The sequence below is a fragment of the Bos indicus x Bos taurus genome, chromosome 8 (genome assembly GCF_003369695.1).
Source record: "Bos indicus x Bos taurus breed Angus x Brahman F1 hybrid chromosome 8, Bos_hybrid_MaternalHap_v2.0, whole genome shotgun sequence".
NCBI lineage: Eukaryota > Metazoa > Chordata > Mammalia > Artiodactyla > Bovidae > Bos > Bos indicus x Bos taurus.
The window spans coordinates 48,081,661-48,101,767 of NC_040083.1; the positions used below are offsets into that span (position 1 = coordinate 48,081,661).

General features: G+C 38.8%; 1 protein-coding gene across 1 annotated transcript in view; it reads right to left on the reverse strand.

Moving 5' to 3' along the window:
* C8H9orf57 (chromosome 8 C9orf57 homolog) overlaps positions 1-20,107 on the reverse strand; it is an 85,799-nt gene that overhangs the window by 6,208 nt on the left and 59,484 nt on the right. Inside the window, exons 2-3 of the mRNA XM_027550202.1 lie at positions 2,143-2,273; positions 1,581-1,690 (exon numbers count right to left, since the gene is read on the reverse strand). Coding sequence (XP_027406003.1) covers positions 1,581-1,690; positions 2,143-2,273 — 241 coding nt within the window. The remainder of the gene's footprint in view (positions 1-1,580; positions 1,691-2,142; positions 2,274-20,107) is intronic.

Genomic DNA, 20,107 nt, shown 5'->3' on the forward strand with positions numbered 1-20,107 from the left:
ATTCAGGATCAGTTACCTGCCCAGAGTACTAGAGCTGCTTGCTTCTTCAAGTCATGCCCAAGTGAATTTTCCTCCTGGACTCATGATTTCTCAATTTACAACTTGTCCTTAGAGATCCACTTCATGGCTCAGTGGCCCTGCATGCTGGGGAGCTTACATGATGCTGGATCTTTCTCCGTCACGCCCAAGGCCCCTGGCTTGTTTCCTGGATGAGATCTGTTCTAGTTTCTCTCTCTCCTTCCTTCTGATTCCACACCCAACATCGATAGCCCTCTTCCTAAAAAGTTGGCCCTGATATTCTTTACTGTAACTGAAGACAATGCCTTAACTTTTAGGCTTTTTGTTGACTGTGCTTGTTCCATTGCACGACTACTTATCAACATATTCACAGATCCCATATCCTTTCTTCCAGCCTGTTTTTGTCTGAAAATGTATTGTTGGTTTTATTAATATAACTACACATGATATATTCCAATTTGACAACTAAACTCAAAGTTTCAGGTTTTATATTAAATTAATAGTTTCCTCACATGATTAATTCTGAAGTATGCTACTTTATGACCTTATTGTGGGGAAAACCTAACAGGCTATATTTAATTATTTAAATGCATATTAAAAAATATATATATGTAATTACTTAAACATTATAAATCACAATGATGGTGACCTTTTTAAAATAACCATCCTTGCTTCATGGGCACTCCTTACTTCAAAATTTCTCTCTATGCTGAATCCTCTTCTTTAACCCTCACATCTTTTCTATGTATCCAACAAAATTAATACAATCCCCTGACTGAATAATTTTTTTCATGATAACCAAAAGACAGGAAAGCTGTTCTCTTGAAAATTTTCACCTATTCCAGTGTCCCCTACACATTCTTTACAGAAGAGGAGTATAAAGACTTCAAATACAGCAGAGACCCTAGCAGTTTGAGTTTGCTCCTGTACTCTGCAAGGGATAATCAGAACTCTGTTGTGAACTGTATTTAGTAATGAGGGCAGTGTGGGAAGCAGAGACTACAAATGGGTGGTCCAGCAGCTAGACCTGGTTTGTTTAACTTGGGCCATATTTATCAAGGCTTCCTGCCTAGTTTGGTTAGTTCCAGTTTAATGATAGTAATAGCAACTTCTGGGCCACCATCTACCAACTCAGTGTACTCATATATAAAATGAGAAATAATAGCACTTAACTCTTAGGATTATGGCGTGGATTCAGTGCATTAATACAAATATTTATTTATTTTTTTAAATACAAATATTTAGAACAGTACCTGGCATATAGGAAGTGCTGAATAAATGTTAGCTCTGGGTTTGATCCCTGGCTTGGGAAGATCTCCTGGAGAAGGGAAAGGCTACCCACTTCAGTATTCTGGCCTGGAGAATTCCATGGACTGTATTACAGTCCAGGGGGTCGCAAAGAGTCGGACCCAACTGAGCGACTTTCACTTTCTTATTATTAAGGGTTTACTTAAGCTTTGCTATAAACATCTTAAATACTTTAAGATCACCCCCCACTTATAATTCTGCAGTTTCTTGAGTAATTTTTCCTCTTTTTGATTTATGTGTTCTTAATGACTTACCACCTAAGAGGCAGAAAAAGATAAAAGCACCATTGAAGACAGTCCTCATTCTAAGATTTCTAGCCAAAAAGAAGATGGAAGGAAAGACATGTACCACCATTAAATCTTTCCTGGGGAAGCAATAAAGTTGTACATTTGTTAGCTATTATAAAATGGGAAATGACTAAAGTTCATTTATTTCATTAAGAAGGTATAAATAAATTCACTTTGTAAAGGAAAAATAATGTATTTGTCAAAAATTCACTGTAAACTTCTCCTAGTTTCAGAACATTTTAAGCGTCTTTTTCTTATCAAATGCCATTCCCACCATCAATAATCTCCCTGAATTGCAAAACTAGGAAATGAAGTAGATAATGTTTCTAGAATAATATCCTGTTAAAAATACTTTTAACTATTAGCCAAACATTTTTATATATGCTTCTTCACAAATTAATGCTTTCATTGCAAATGATCATATTTATAAGGAAACATGATAGTTAACAATAGTTAATATTTATTAAAATGAAGGGAAAGAAATTGTCAGGTTGGCTAAAATATAACATTTCAGTTATGTATGACTTACCTGCCTTCTTTATTAATATGTTGTGGAAATTTTCTAGGTCTTAATGTCTTTAAAGGATAAGAAGAAAAATTTCTGATGTAATAGTTTGTTATAACTGAAACCAGTGAGGCAGGTCTCTGATCCTCTAGATTCTAAACAGTTTAAACAGTAAAAATTAACCAAGTAGACAGACATAAAAATTTTCACCTGAATTGTCTGATCTATATGGAACTTAACATAATAAAACTAAGTCAGGTACCAGTTAAACAAATTAACTATAAATTTGGCTAATAATTTCTAAGTTCCCTATGCTACAGATTAATTAGTTCATGTACACATAGCCATATGGGCATTTTTATCTGTTCATTACATAAAGTACTTGATCTTGATATTAAAAAAAAATACCGTATAATCTTTACAGTGGAACTTGATACATTCAGAAAGCATTTTGGTTTTTAGAAATGTGTATTTATGAATTAATATATAGTTCTAAATTAGTACATTCTTCTTGAAGCAGATTATAATATGAAGACTGTTGAAATCACTTTGGAACATGTTCCCACCAAATTGAGTGTCTACCCCAAATGTAACCATATTAAATATGTTGAGTGTCTTTTTTATTCTGAGCATTTTTATACTGCATCTGTAATTTGGGAATATGTATAATATTCAGTTCAGTTCAGTTTAGTTGCTCAGTCGTGTTTGACTCTTTGCAACTCCATGAATCGCAGCACGCCTGGCCTTCCTGTCCATCACCAATTCCCAGAGTTCACTCAGACTCATATCCATTGAGTCAGTGATGCCATCCAGCCATCTCATCCTTTGTCATCCCCTTCTCCTCCTGCCCCCAATCCCTCCCAGCATCAGAGTCTTTTCCAATGAGTCAACTCTTCGCATGAGGTGGCCAAAGTACTGGAGCTTCAGCTTTAGCATCATTCCTTCCAAAGAAATCCCAGGGCTGATCTCCTTCAGAATGGACTGGTTGGACCTCCTTGCAGTCCAAGGGACTCTCAAGAGTCTTCTCCAACACCACAGTTCAAAATTGCTTTTTGTAAAAATAGTATCATATACTACATATAATTTTTCCCTTTGTATTTCACTCAAAAGTATGTTTAAAATCTTTTGAGGTCAGTCTTTAAAACTACTTCTTTGTTTTTTTCATTGCTATATAATATTTTTGATATGGATATACTATATTTATTTAGCCATTTCCGGGTTGATTGAGCTTCCCTGGTGGCTCAGACAGTAAAGAATCCACCTGCAATGTGGGAGACCTGGGTTCAATCGCTGGGTTGGGAAGATCCCCTGGAGAAGGAATCAACTACCCATTCCACTATTCTGGCCTGGAGAATTTCATGGACTGTATAGTCCATGGGGTCACACAGAGTCAGATATGACTGAGTGACTTTCTCTTTTGCTTTCACTTTTCCTGGTTAATGAAACATCAGTTCAGTTCAGTCGCTGAGGTATGTCCAATTCTTAGCAACCCATTGAACTGCAGCAAGCCAAGCCTCCCTGTCCATCACCAACTCTTGGAGTCCACCCAAACCCATGTCCATTGAGTCGGTGATGCCATTCAACCATCTCATCCTCTGTCGTCGCCTTCTCCTCCCCTCAATCTTTCCCAGCATCAGGGTCTTTTCAAATGAGTCAGCTCTTCGCATGAAGTGGCCAAAGTATTGGGGTTTCAGCTTCAACACCAGTCCTTTCAATGAACACCCAGGACTTATCTCCTTTAGGATGGACCGATTTGATCTCCTTGCAGTCCAAGGTATGATCAATAGTCTTCTCCAACACCACAGATCAAAAGCATCAATTCTTTGGTGCTCAGCTTTCTTTATAGTCCAACTCTCACATCCATACATGACCACTGGAAAAACCATAGCCTTGACTAGACGGACCTTTGTTGGCAAAGTAATGTCTCTGCTTTTTAATAATGGCTCTGCTTTTTTAAGTTTTTAAAGTTAATGGGTTGATCATAACTTTCCTTCCAAGGAATAAGCGTCTTTAAATTTCATGGCTACAGTCACCATCTGCAGTGATTTTAGAGCCCAGAAAAATAAAGTCAGCCACTGTTTCCACTGTTTTCCCATCTATTTGCCATGAAATGATGGGACTGGATGCCATGATCTTAGTTTTCTGAATGTTGAGCTTTAAGCCAGCTTTTTCACTCTTCTCTTTCACTTTCATCAAGAGGCTCTTTAGTTCTTCTTCGCTTTCTGCCATAAGAGTAGTGTCATCTGCATATCTGAGGTTATTGATATTTCTCCCGGCAATCTTGATTCCAGCTTGTGCTTCTTCCAGCCCAGCGTTTCTCATGATGTACTCTGCATAGAAGTTAAATAAGCCGGGTGACAATATACAGCCTTGAAGTACTCCTTTTCCTATTTGGAACCAGTCTGTTGTTCCATGGCCAGTTCTAACTGTTGCTTCCTGACCTGCATACAGGTTTCTCAAGAGGCAGGTCAGGTGGTCTGGTATTCCCATCTCTTTTAGAATTTTCCACAGTTTATTGTGATCCACACAGTCAAAGGCTTTGGCATAGTCAGTAAAGCAGAAATAGATGTTTTTCTGGAACTCTCTTGCTTTTTCCATGATCCAGCAGATGTTGGCAATTTGATCTCTGGTTCCTCTGCCTTTTCTAAAACCAGCTTGAACATTAGGAAGTTCATGGTTCACATATTGCTGAAGCCTGGCTTGGAGAATTTTGAGGATTACTTTACTAGCGTGTGAGATGAGTGCAATTGTGTGGTAGTTTGAGTATTCTTTGGCATTGCCTTTCTTTGGGATTAGAATGAAAACTGACCTTTTCCAGTCCTGTGGCCACTGCTGAGTTTTCCAGATTTGCTGGCATATTGAGTGCAGCACTTTCACAGCATCATTTTTCAGGATTTGAAATAGCTCAACTGGAATTCCACATAAGCTCTTGTTTTGTTTTGTTTCAATGACAAACAGTTTTACAATGTGTGTATATGTCCTTGGGCACTTATGCAAGTAGTTTTTCCAAGACTGATTCTGAGAAGTGGAATTACTCAGGGTGTGTTTGTGTAATGTTTTAATGTGCTGTGCTTAGTCGCTCAGTTGTGTCCACCTCCTTACATCCCCTTGGACTGCACCCTGCCAGGCTCCTCTGTCCATGGGGATTCTCCAGGCAAGAATACTGGAATAGGTTGCCATGCCTTGCACTAGGGGATTTTCCCAACCCATGGATGGAACCCAGGTCTCCTGCATTGCAGGTGAATTCTTTACCAACTGAGCCACCAGGGAAGCCCAATAAATACCATCAAATTGCCCCTGAAAGTGACTATCGATCTTCTTACCACCAGCAGAGTTTGAGTACCTTTTTCCCTCATTAATAATGAGTCAAAGATTTGCAATATAATGTTAATTAGTAGCTAAAAATCTAAAATAACAGTATACTTTAGCCTATCAATTGGACAAAGATGAAAAAGTTATTGACAAAGGGTATTTTGAAATATGCACTTTTAATTACAGTGTCAGGAAATGTAAATTAATGTATGGGTGTGTGGGTGTGGGGTATGTGTGCGTTAGTATCTACATGCTATTAGTACATTTACTCATATGCATACATTAGTGTATTAGTACATATGGTCTACTAGTACATTTACACATAAAAACGCAATAAATACTTTGTATTACATCATATATAGTATAGATTTATCAGTTCAGTTCAGTTGCTCAGTTGTGTCTGACTCTTTGCGACCCCATGGACAGCAGCACGCCAGGCCTCCCTGTCCATCACCAACTCCGGGAGTTTACTCAAATTCATGTCCATTGAGTCAGTGATAGATTTATAGTTTGCTTTAAAAAAACTTTTTCACATGTTGAATATTTATTTTGTCTTTAAGTATTCCTTAAGAATGCATTTTTATAGATTCTGTAATATTCGATACAGTAAGTCAATGGGTTTACTATTGACTCATTGGAAAAGAGTCTGATGCTGGGAGGGATTGGGGGCAGGAGGAGAAGGGGACGACAGAGGATGAGATGGCTGGATGGCATCACTGACTCGATGGACGTGAGTCTCAGTGAACTCTGGGAGTTGGTGATGGACAGGGAGGCCTGGCGTGCTGTGATTCATGGGGTCGCAAAGAGTCGGACATGACTGAGCAACTGATCTGATCGGATATGATCTGATAAAGGAGTGATGTTATTCAATAAGTATTTATTCAGTTTCTACTATGTTGCAGCCATACTGATTTAATTTTTTTTTCCTATATCATTTTGGTAGAGAAGTGAAAGGCTGGCAAAGGTGAGAATGGAGACAGAGAGAACATTAGGAGGGCATTGCACTAGTTCAGTTAAGAGATAATAAAGCCTGGAACCAGGGCAACAGGAGGGATGCAAAAGAGGAAATAGATGAGAGAAATGCCAAGGACTAAGTGTTCACTATCTTAATGCAAACTGTCTTGAGTCAGGAAACAGCTCAGTCCTATCTTTTTCTGCAATAATACTCCACTTAACACACTTTAAAATAATTATGTCTTTATATTCTCTCTAGTCAGAGTGTTATCTTCTTGAGTGAAGAAATGCCATCTTGTTATCTCTAGGTTCTAGTAGGATGCCTGGCACATAATAGGTGTTTGATAAATGTTTGCCAAATGAATGGGATATCTTTACTGGAAGGAAGATCAGAGAAAAGAATCCCAGAGTAGTAGCATGAAGATAAGAGATTGTGGGAAGGATAAGTGGCAAGGATAAGCCATGAAATTGAATGGACTCTCCTTGGGCTGGTGTAGACTGAGGTCCTAGGTGCTGTATTGGGCCTGAGGAAATAAGCAAACTCTGGTTTTTTCAAGGGGTTGCTTGGCTGTCTCTTAAGATAGTTCTCCCCTGGCAGTAAGAAGGAAGAAGTAGCTGGTTCCTAGGATTCAACCTTCTGACTGAAATCCTAGAATCCAAGCTAGCTACAAGTCCAGAGTCTTTAAAGTCTGAATATGCTGGAGAACCTTGGGAAAGCTCTATTCAGGCAAATCAGGACAGGATTGTCTGTCTCTAGGGATGGTTACCTCTGTGGTAATACAAAGACATTTAATGACCTTAAATAATTCACTTCATCATACTGAGCCTTGATTTCCTCACCTCTATAATGAAGGGTTGGATTATAGTGTTCTGTGGTTCCACATGGACCGAAAAGCCTGGCAGGCCACAGTCCATGGGATCACAAGAGTCGGTCACGACTTAGCGACTAAACCACTGCCAGCTCCATTTTAGTCCTCCAGTTAGTGAACAGAAGGAGAAACTCTAAAATCACAGGTTTGGATAAAGCCTCCTTAGTAGCAAGAAATGACATTTGTATTGTATGAACCTTGATTTCTCACCATAGTAAGAGGAATGTATATGCATATAGATGGGCTGGTGCCTATCACACCAGCTGCAGTGTGACACACAGATACACATGTTGCAGAGTACTACTAGTGAGTCACATTTAAGACACTCTCCTCTATTTTCCAGTAGATTTTGTGATGAAGAAAAATGTGAAATACATAACTTTAACATTATGCCCAGGAGGGTGACAGCAGGGTTTAAAAGCACTCAAATGCTTACTGTAGGATGGTTTACCTGTAAGAGCCACTGTTGTCCTGATCTCTGCTAAGAACTAATGCTGAATTATATTACTTTGAAGCTAAAAAAATATTGCCACCAACCTTGGTGGCTTAGGGATAGAAAACTTTTTATTCCCATTTGGGGAGATTCAGAGAGATTACAAGATTCCTTTATATGACTTATTAAGTAAATGAAGATTTGGGACCAAAAAAGCCCAAGTGTCCTCATTCTCCATGAGGATGTTTCCTCAAATACCGAATGTGAACTTCCTTTATGGGTAACAGAGATGTTACAGTAGCAAATGAACATTATAATTTATATGCAGTAATAACTAGAATCTATAGCAGTTTAAGATTCTAAACCAAACTTTAGATGTTGCCATTTATTCAATAATGACTTATTGACCTCTTAGTATGTGTCACATACTATATAGTTAAAGCAAAAGCAAAAAAAAAAAAAAAAACCTTGCCATCATGCACCTTTATTCTATTGAAAGAAAAAGAAATGAGAAAGCAAATATATGTACATACAAATAAAATAATTTCAAATAACAATGAGTACCATAAGAAAATAAAATAGGGAAATGTGATAAACATTGATGACAGGTAGGAAATATCTATCAGAGTCCAAAAAGGTGTTATGGGTTGAATCATGTCTTTCCAAAATATGTATGAAATCCTACCCCAGGACCTCAGTTCAGTTCAGTTCAGTCACTTAGTTGTGTCTGACTCTTTGTGACACCATGGACTGCAGCACACCAGGCTTCCCTGTCCATCACCAACTCCCAGATCTTACTCAAACTCATGTCCATTGAATCAGTGATGCCATCCAACCATCTCATCCTCTGTCATCCCCTTCTCCTCCCACCTTCAATATTTCCCAGCATCAGGGTCTTTTCAAACGAGTCAGTTCTTCACATCAGGTGGCCAAAGTATTGGAATTTCAGCTTCAGCATCAGTCCTTCCAATGAATATTCAGGACTGATTTCCTTGAGGATGGACTGGCTGAATCTCCTTGCAGTCCAAGGGACTCTCAAGAGTCTTCTCCAACATCACAGATCAAAAGCATCAATTCTTTGGTGCTCAGCTTTCTTTATGGTCCAACTCTCACATTCAAACATGACTACTGGAAAAACCAAAGCTTTGACTAGATGGACTTTTGTTGAGAACCCCATGAACAGTATGGAAAGTACCTCAGAAAGTGGCCTTATTTGGAAATAGGGTCATTGCACGTCCAATTAGTTAAATTCCATCATTAGAGTAATTTCTAATTCAATATGACATAAAGGAGAAATTTGGACAGAGATACACAGGCAGAGAACATCATGTGAAGATGAAGGCAGAGATTGGGATGATGCTTTTATAAGCCAAGGAATGCCAAAGATTGCCAGCAAAACTTCATCAGCTAGGGGAGAGGCATAGAACAGATTCCCCCTCACAGTTCTCAGAAGGAGCCAGCCCTGTCCACACCTTGGTTTTGGATATCTAACTTCTAGAATTGTGAGACAGTAAATTTCTGTTATTTAAGTCACACAGTTAGTGGTACTTTGTAATGGCAACCCTAGCAGACTAATACATAATACTAATACATAATACATAAGGAAACGGATGGCATACTCAAGGTAAAAGAGATTTTAATGAAAGTAAACAAACAAGAGATGATGAAACCACCCTAGACCCCAAAATAGGCTGTTGCTCCTGATCTTAAAAGGATAAAGGGAAGGAGCCATGAGTGGAACCTTATGGTAAGTGATGGCTATAGAACTTTGGTAAAAGAACATGGCCACCACCAACCAATAACTCAGCATGGAGGGAACCAGGGAAATACCTAGATCTTTCTTTCCTTCTGCCCTTCTGTTTCCTGCCATTGCTTCCCACTGGCAAAACCCAACAGAAAGAGAGACCAAAGAGGCCTGGTTGATACATCTTGTGAAGGTCAGCTTCCTGGGGAACAGGGGGTAATGGAGAACAGTAGACATTATGTTTGGAGGAACAAATGACAACTATCTAGCAGGGTTAGGGAAGAGATGGCAGTTGAGCTGAGAACTCAGTGAAACAGCCATCATGGGGAATTATGTTCCTGCAGAGGGAACAGCAGGTGTAAAGGCCCTGAGGTGGGAGTGAACTAAGTGATTTGAGAAATAGAGAGCCAGAGTGCTCAGGTGTGGTGAGTGCAGGGACACACAGACTTGGTGAACTCAGAGATATGGGCAACTGTTATAACATTTAGGGCCGCGTTTAAGTGTCAATAAGGTTAGACTTGTAATGGGAAACAAATGGAGAATTTTAAATTATTGAGAAGTGATGTGATTTGCATTTTGAAAGGATCACTTTAACTGCTTTGTGGAGTCTCTGGTTTTAGAAGGGTTAGCGTAGAAGCAGGGTGCTTACTTAGGAGGTGATCAGATCAGATCAGATCAGATCAGTCGCTCAGTCTTGTCCGACTCTTTGCGACTCCATGAATCGCAGCACGCCAGGCCTCCCTGTCAAACACCAACTCCCTGAGTTCACTGAGACTCACGTCCATTGAGTCAGTGATGCTATCCAGCCATCTCATCCTCTGTCGTCCCCTTCTCCTCCTGCCCCCAATCCCTCCCAGCATCAGACTCTTTTCCAATGAGTCAACTCTTCACATGAAGTGGCCAAAGTACTGGAGTTTCAGCTTTAGCATCATTCCTTCCAAAGAAATCCCAGGGCTGATCTCCTTCAGAATGGACTGGTTGGATCTCCTTGCAGGCCAAGGGACTCTCAAGAGTCTTCTCCAACACCGCAGTTCAAAAGCATCCATTCTTTGGCGCTCAGCCTTCTTCACAGTCCAACTCTCACATCCATACATGACCACAGGAAAAACCGTAGCCTTGACTAGAAGAACCTTTGTTGGTAAAGTAATGTCTCTGCTTTTGAATATGCTATCTAGGTTGGTCATAACTTTCCTTCCAAGGAGTAAGCGTCTTTTAATTTCATGGCTGCAGTCACCATCTGTAGTGATTTTGGAGCCCAAAAACATAAAGTCTGACACCGTTTCCACTGTTTCCCCATCTATTTCCCATAAAGTGGTGGGACCGGATGCCATGATCTTCGTTTTCTGAATGTTGAGCTTTAAGCCAACTTTTTCACTCTCCACTTTCACTTTCATCAAGAGGCTTTTTAGTTTCTCTTCACTTTCTGCCATAAGGGTGGTGTCATCTGCATATCTGAGGTTATTGATAATTCTCCTGGCAATCTTGATTCCAGCTTGTGTTTCTTCCAGTCCAGCATTTCTCATGATGTACTTTGCATATAAGTTAAATAAGCAGGGTGACAATATACAGCCTTGATATACTCCTTTTCCTATTTGGAACCAGTCTGTTGTCCCATGTCCAGTTCTAACTGTTGCTTCCTGACCAGCATACAGATTTCTCAAGAGGCAGGTCAGGTGGTCTGGTATTCTCATCTCTTTCAGAATTTCCCACAGTCTATTGTGATCCACACAGTCAAAAGCTTTGGTATAGGCAATAAAGCAGAAATAGATGTTTTTCTGGAACTCTCTTGCTTTTTCCATGATCCAGCGGATGTTGGCAATTTAATCTCTGGTTCCTCTGCCTTTTCTAAAACCAGCTTGAACATCAGGAAGTTCACGGTTCACATATTGCTGAAGCCTGGCTTGGAGAATTTTGAGTATTACTTTACTAGCGTGTGAGATGAGTGCAATTGTGCAGTAGTGTGAGCATTCTTTGGCATTACCTTTCTTTGGGATTGGAATGAAAACTGACCTTTTCCAGTCCTCTGGCCACTGCTGAGTTTTCCAAATTTGCTGGCATATTGAGTGCAGCACTTTCACAGCATCATCTTTCAGGATTTGGAACAGCTCAACTGGAATTCCATCACCCCCACTAGCTTTGTTCATAGTGATACTTTCTAAGGCCCACTTGACTTCACATTCCAGGATGTCTGGCTCTAGGTCAGTGATCACACCATCGTGATTATCTGGGTCATGAAGATCTTTTTTGTACAGTTCTTCTGTGTATTCTTGCCATCTCTTCTTAATATCTTCTGCTTCTGTTAGGTCCATACAATTTCTGTCCTTTATCAAGCCAATCTTTACATGAAATGTTCCTTTGATATCTCTGATTTTCTTGAAGAGATCTCTAGTCTTTCCCATTCTGTTGTTTTCCTCTATTTCTTTGCATTGATCACTGAGGAAGGCTTTCTTATCTCTTCTTGCTATTCTTTGGAACTCTCCATTCAGATGTTTATATCTTTCCTTTTCTCCTTTGCTTTTCACTTCTCTTCTTTTCCCAGCGATTTGTAAGGCCTCCCCAGACAGCCATTTTGCTTTTTTGCATTTCTTTTCCATGGGGATGGTCTTGATCCCTGTCTCCTGCACAATGTCACGAACCTCATTCCATAGTTCATCAGGCACTCTGTCTATCACATCTAGTCCCTTAAATCTATTTCTCACTTCCACTGTATAATCATAAGGGATTTGATTTAGGTCATACCTGAATGGTCTAGTGGTTTTCCCTACTTTCTTAAATTTAAGTCTGAATTTGGCAATAAGAAGTTCATGGTCTGAGGCACAGTCAGCTCCTGGTCTTGTTTTTGCTGACTGTATAGAGCTTCTCCATCTTTGGCTGCAAAGAATATAATCAATCTGATTTCGGTGTTGACCATCTGGTGATGTCCATGTGTAGAGTCTTCTCTTGTGTTGTTGAAAGAGGGTGTTTGTTATGACCAGTGCATTTTCTTGGCAAAACTCTATTAGTCTTTGCCCTGCTTCATTGTGTATCCCAAGGCCAAATTTGCCTGTTACTCCAGGTGTTTCTTGACTTCCTACTTTTGCATTACAGTCCCCTATAATGAAAGATAGCAGTATTCAAATGAGATATTATGGTGACTTGGGCAAAAGTGGTAGATAAGAAGGTGGAGCACAGGGGACAGAGTGAGGCTCTAGGTTGAAAATAGAGAAGAAAGGACTTGTACTTCAACCTATGCGGGAAGGAAGGAAAAATGAGGAGTCAAGGTTGACGTCTGGGTTTTTTGGCTAGAGTAATTCAGTGTTTCATATATACTGAGACAGGGAAATCGGGGAAGAGCAGATTTGAGAGGAAAACTATAAGTTCTGATTGGGATACATTAAGTTTTAAATATCTTACAAACTTCCAAGTAAAGATTACAAGTAGCAGCTGGCAGTGAATCTCAAGCTTAGGAGAGAAGTTAGGGCTAGAAATATAAATTTGATGTGTTATTTGAAGCATGTATATGAAATTGGATAGCACTGCCTATTGCAAGATTATACACAGAGAAGAGAGGACTTTTTCTGGCAATATGGAAAGCTAGAGATTCTGAAACCCATGTCTGCTGCGTGACATCTAAAAATACTCAACAACAATGAAAAAAATCCTTTTGAAATAATCAAATACTCCCTTTAAGAAACTATGAAAATTCACCAAGGTTAGGAATAAAGAGGAACAGGAGAACATGGAGGCAAATGTTGTGGACTGAATATTTATGTCCTCCCAAAATTCATACTGAATTTGAAGTCTCAGGCCCCAGTGTGGCTATATTTGGAGATGTGGCCTTTGAGGAAGTAATTAAAGTTAAATGAGGTTGGAAGTGTGGTACTCTGATCTGACTGGATTAGTGTCTTTTTAAGAAGACTCTGGAGACATTTGACTTCCTTTACCCACTTCCTCAACCTGAAGAGGCAGTGAGAAGGCTGCTGTCTGCAATACAGAAAGGGTCCTCACCAGAAGTCAAATCTGCTAGAATGCTGACTTTGGACTATTAGGCTCTAGAATGGTGAGACAATAAATTGTTTAAATTACTCAGTCTGTGATGTTTTGTTATGGCAGCCTGAGCAGACTAAGACAACAAATGAACTTTGAATCCTTTGCATGTATTGAAATCACTGGATATGTGTGGTCTAGAGCTTTGGAACATAAGGGATATTGGAGACAAAGTACTGGGTCAGTGCAGGTCATAGATTTATTAGAAACCACTTTACATAAATCCAGGAAGTAAGCCAGAAAGAAAAACACCAATACAGTATGAGATCAGATCAGATCAGTTGCTCAGTCATGTCTGACTCTTTGCGACCCCATGAATCGCAGCACTCCAGGCCTCCCTGTCCATCACCAACTCCCGGAGTTCACTGAGACTCACATCCATCGAGTCAGTGATGCCATCCAGCCATCTCATCCTCTGTCGTCCCCTTCCTCCTCTCCAATGCCTCCCAGCATCAGAGTCTTTTCCAATGAGTCAACTCTTCACATGAGGTGGCCAAAGTACTGGAGTTTCAGCTTTAGCATCATTCCTTCCAAAGAAATCCCAGGGCTGATCTCCTTCAGAATGGACTGGTTGGATCTCCTTGCAGTCCAAGGGACTCTCTAGAGTCTTCTCCAACACCACAGTTCAAAAGCATCAATTCTTCAGTGCTCAGCCTTCTTCACAGTCCAACTCTCACATCCATACATGACCACAGGAAAAACATATGGAATTTAGAAAGATGGTAACGATAACCCTGTATGCGAGACAGCAAAAGAGACACAGATGTATAGAACAGTCTTTTGGACTCTGTGGGAGAGGGCGAGGGTGGGATGATCTGGGAGAATGGCATTGAAACATGTATGATATCATATGTGAAACGAATCGCCAGTCCAGGTTCGATGCATGATACAGGATGCTCGGGGCTGGTGCACTGGGATGACCCAGAGGGATGGTATGGGAAGGAAGGTGGGAGGGGGGTTCAGGATGGGGAACACGTGTACACCCGTGGCGGATTCATGTTGATGTATGGCAACACCAGTACAATATTGTAAAGTAATTAGCCTCCAATTAAAACAAATAAATTTATATTAAAAAAAAGAAAGAGCTATGTCCTTAGGTAATGGGTGAACTAAGAAAAGAAAACTCCCCTCTCAGAAGCAGACAGCAATATTGGGTGTGGTACTGGAGGGAGGTTAAAGAAAAGAACTGTCTCCTCTGACAATATCTTTCATATTTGGCTGAATTTATATTATTTTCGTGGTTCTAAGAATGATAGGCTAGGGACTGTAGTTTAAAGGAGATACTGATGTCCTCAGGCACAGAGCAAACCAACACAAATACTCCTTAGAGGACTTTCCTTTTGTTTTAGGCTTTAGAGAGTTCCCACAAAGTTCAAGAAAATTTATTTTATTTTATTTTTGTTGAAGTTTAGTTGATTACAATGTTGTACCAATCTCTGCTGTATAGCAAAGTGACTTAGTTATCCACATATACTACGTTCTTTTTTTATATTCTTTTCCATGATGGCTTATCACCAGCTGAGTATAGCTCCCTGTGCTCTACATTAGGACTTATTGTCTCTCCATTCTAAATATAATAGTTTGAATACCAGCCCTAAACTCCCAGTTCATCCCTTTCTCTTCCCCTCTCCCCCTCAGCAACTACAAGTCTGTTCTCTATGCGTCTGTTTCTGCTTTGTAGATAGATTCATTTATGTCATATTTAAGATTCTATATGTAAGTGATGTCATATGATATTTATCTTACTCATTCTGACTTACCTCACTTTTTAGTATGATAATCTCTAAGTCCATCCATGTTTCATTCTTTTTTTATTCCATTGTATAAATGTACCACATCTTCTTTATTCAGTCACTTGTTGATGGACATTTAGGTTGCTTCCATGTTTTGGCTATTGTGTACAGTGTTTCTGTGAATATTGGGGCTCATATATCTTTTTGTATTATAGTTTCATCTGAACATGTGCTCAGGAGTGGGATTACAGGATCATATGGCAACTTTATCTTTAGGTTTCTGGGAACCTCCACATGGTTTTCCATAGTGGCTGTACCAACTTACTTTCCCACAGCAGTTTAGGAGAGTTCCCTTTTCTCTACTCCGTCCCTAGCATTTGTTATTTGCAGACTTTTTAGTGATGGCCATTCTGACTGGTGTGAGGTGGTACCTAATTGTAGTTTTCATTTGCATTTCTTTAATAACTAGTGACGTTGAGCACATGCAAATTTAAAACATACAAGAAAATGAGCTATGTTGAACAAGGGTAGTGGAAACAATAAGCAGAATTAGAATGGTAAGATATTAAAATTTGAAATTATTAGATATAGAATATAGAAATGTATGTTATTGCTTAACAAAATAACAGGAGGAAATAAAATCTGACAAAGAAATAAAAGACTATCAAATTGGATAAATAGGTTGAAAAAAAACCCAAATTGAATTTTCAGGAATAAAACATATAATCATAAATTAAATGTTTAGTGTCATATAACAGACACAGGGCTTCCCTGATAGCTCAGTAGTGGGGCTTCCCAGATGGCTCAGTGATAAACAATCTGTCTGCCAACGCAGGAGATGAAGGAAATACGCAAATGCAGGAGATGCAGGGTTTGATCCCTAGGTTGAAAAAATTCCCTGGAGGAGGAAATAGCAACCCACTCCAGTATTTTTGCTTGAAAAAATCTTATGGGTTGCAGAGTCAGACACGACTGAACTACTGAGCACACACACACCAGACATTAGTGGTAGGGTTTATTGCAATGAACATAATAAACACAAATACTTGACCTCATGCAACTTACCCTCTAGGTAAGGAAATAAAAGTTAAAACATACTGGAAGGGTTCAAGAGCAGACAATTCAAGCTGAAGTAAGAATTAATAAAGTGAAAAATAAATCTAAAGAAATAACAGAATTCTGCCTAGAAATATAAGGATATGAAAAATGTGACAGAGATTAAATGTTAGGTAGGATAAGTAAGAAAGTAAAAAAGATTGTAAAGTTACAAAAGGAGATAATAGAGTATGTGAAATCCAATTTCAAAAGTTAATGGTTGGTACTTTGTTAAAAGCCATGATTTTTCAGGATTGTGTTACGGAAGGAAGATGTTAAAAGTAGCCTGAGAGAGAAGACATTTCATAAACCAAGGAATGACGGTGATATTGACACTTGGCCTCTAAAAAGTAGGACCCACAAGATATGGAGTAATATCTTCAGTGTGTTGAGGCAAATTTCCCAGGACCTGGAATGTATGTATATTCAGCAAAATTATATTTCAAGAATCAAAGTGTTAGTCAGTCATGTCCAAACTCTTTGTGACCCCATGGACTGTAGCCTGCCAGGCTCCTCTGTCTATGAAATTCTCCAGGCAAGAATATTGGAGTGGATTACCATTTCCTTCTCCAGGGGATCTTCCCTACCCAGGGATCAAACCTGGGTCTCCAGCATTGCAGGCAGATTCTTTACCACTGCGCCACCTGGAAAGCCCATAATCTTCAAGAATGAAGATTAATTAAAAACCTTTCAGTAATAGAAAAATGGATTTTACCAAAGAAGTGTCCAAAGCAATTTCTAAAAGATGTACTTCAGGAAGAAGGAGAAAATGATCCTCAAAAATGGTCTGAAATGTAAGAGAAAATAGTGAGTGAAGATTATGGTAAACATATAGGAATATATAAACAAAAGTTAAAATTAAGATAAAGCTACAATGTAGTACCACAGGTTCATGATAAGAAGTAAGGTGATTGTATTTAAAGCACTCCAAAATTTTTATATTTGTTTGTAAGGTGGATAAAAACTAATTTTATTTTCTATTAAGCTAAGTGGCCATTTATAGTCTAGTGATTAAGAAAATAGAGATAAGGTGTGTATCTTTCAAACCAGTAGAAGACAAAAAAGAATGAGAAAAATATCTACAGTCAGTTTAAATGTAAGAAGGAAATATGAGGAGATAGGAGGAAAAAAGGAGAAAAACAGCAAGAAACAAAGGGCAGAAAAAATGAAAGCTTGAAATACTATGGAAAAATATATCCAAATATGTCAGTAATCACAATATATTTACATGGACTTAATTCTATAGTTAAAAATTATAGATTGTCAGGATAGTTTTTTAAAAAACTTTTATTTATTTATTTGGCTACCCTGGGTTTTAGTTGAGCATGCAGGAACTTTTAGTTACAACACATAAACTCTTAGTTGTAGCCTATGGGATCAAGTTCCTTGACCAGGGATTGAACCCAGGTCCCCTGCATTGAGAGCATGAAGTCTTAGCCACTGGACCACCAGGGAAGTCCCCAGAATAGCTTTTTAAAAACATACCTGTATATTGTTAATTAGATTACAGTTATGACATAAGGACAAAATAAGGTTAAGATAGAATGGAAAATATTATAAGTTATATAATCAAAAGAAATCTGGTGCATTATCATATCTGACTAGATTATGAAGAAATATATAATATAAAAATTAAAGGATTAGTATGTAATAATAAAAATTTTCAAACAAATAGTCCTGTTTGAATGCTTCCAATAATGTATTTTCCAAATATATAGATGATAGGTAGGTGCTAAAATAATCCAACAAAAGCAACAATAGACAAATATGTAATCATAGTGGGAGATTTTGCCCATCTATTTGCCATAAAGTGATGGGACTGGATGCCATGATCTTAGTTTTTTGAATGTTGAGTTTTAAGCCAGTTTTTTCACTCTTCTCTTTCATTCTCATTAAGAGGCTTTTTAGTTCCTCTTCACTTTCTGCCATTAAATTGGTATCATCTGCCTATCTGAGGTTATTGATATTTCTTCCAGAAATCTTGATTCCAGCTGTGCTTCATCCAGCCCTACATATCACATGATGTATGCTGCATATAAGTTAAATAAGCAAGGTGACAATACTCCTTTTCCAAAATGGAACCAGTCCATTGTTCCATGTCTGGTTCTAACTGTTGCTTCTTGACCTGTACACAGATTTTTCAGGTGGCAGGTCAGGTGGTCTGGTATTCCCATCTCTTGAAGAATTTTCCACATTTTGTTGTGATCCACACAGTCAAACGCTTTAGCATAGTCAATGAAGCAGAAGTATATGCTTTCCTGTAATTCCCTTGCTTTCTCTATGATCCAAAAGATGTTGGCAATTTGATCTCTGGTTCCTCTGCCTCTTCTAAATCCAGCTTGTACATCTGGAAGTTTTCAGTTCACGTACTGTTGAAGCCTAGCTTGAACATAACCTTGCCAACATGTGAAATGAGTGCAATTGCACAGTAGTTTGAACATTCTTTGGCATTGCCCTTCTTTGGGATTGAAATCGAACTGGCCTTTTCCAGTCCTGTGGCCACTGCTAAGTTTTCCAGATTTGCTGGTATATTGAGTGCAGCATCATTTTAACAGGATCATCTTTCAGGATTTGGAATAGCTCAACTGGAATTCTAACACCTCCACTAGCTTTTTTGTAGTATTTCTTTCTAAGGCCCACTTGATTTTATATTCCTGGATGTCTGGCTCTAGGTGAGTGAACACATCATTGTGGTTATCCAGGTCATTAAGACTTTGTACAGTTGTTCTCTGTGTTCTTGCCACCTCTTCTTAAGTTCTTCTGCTTCTGTTAGGTCCATACCATTTCTGTCCTTTATCGAGCCCATCTTTGCATGAAATGTTCCCTTGGTATCTCTAATTTTCTTGAAGAGATCTTTAGTCTCTCCCATTCTATTGTTTTCCTCTATTTCTTTGCGTTGTTTACTTAGGAAGGCTTTCTTATCTCTCCTTGCTATTCTTTGGAACTCTGCATTCAGTTGGTTATTTCTTTCCCTTTCTCTTTTAAAGCCTTCACTCCTCTTCTTTTCTCAGGTATTTGTAAGGCCTCCTTGGACAACCATTTTGCTTTCTTGCATTTCTTTTTCTTTGAGATAGTTTTGGTCACTGCCTCCTATACAATGTTGTGAGCCTTTGTCCATAGTTCTTCAGGCATTCTGTCTACCAGATCTAATCCCTTGAATCTATTTGTCACTTCCACTATATAATCATAGGGGATTTGATTTAGGTCATACCTGAATGGTCTAATAGTCTTCCCTACTTTCTTCAATTTAAGTCTGAATTTTGCAATAAGGAACTCCTGATCTGAGCCACAGTCAGCTCTTGGTCTTGTTTTTGCTGACTGTGTACAGCTTCTCCATCTTCAGCTGTGAAGAATATAATCAATCTGATTTCAGTATTTACCATCTGGTGATGTCTATGTGTAGAGTCATCTCTTGTGTTGTTGGAAGAGCGTGTTTGCTATGACCAGTGTGTTCTCTTGTCAAAATTTGGTTAGCTTTTGCCCTGCTTAAAATTGGCTTAAAACTCAACATCCAGAGAACTAAGATCATGACATCTGGTGCCATCACTTCATGGCAAATAAATGGAGAAAAAATGGAAACAGTGACAGATTTTATTTTTTTGAGCTCCAAAATCACTGCGGATGGTGACTATAGCCTTGAAATTAAAAGATGCTTGCTTATGGGAAGAAAAGTTATAACAAACCTTGACAGCATATTAAAAGGCAGACAGCATATATAAAGGTCCATACAGCCAAAGCTATGGTTTTACCAGTACTCATGTATGGATATGAGAGTTGGACCATAAAGAAGGCTGAGCACCAAAGAACTGATGCTTTCAAACTC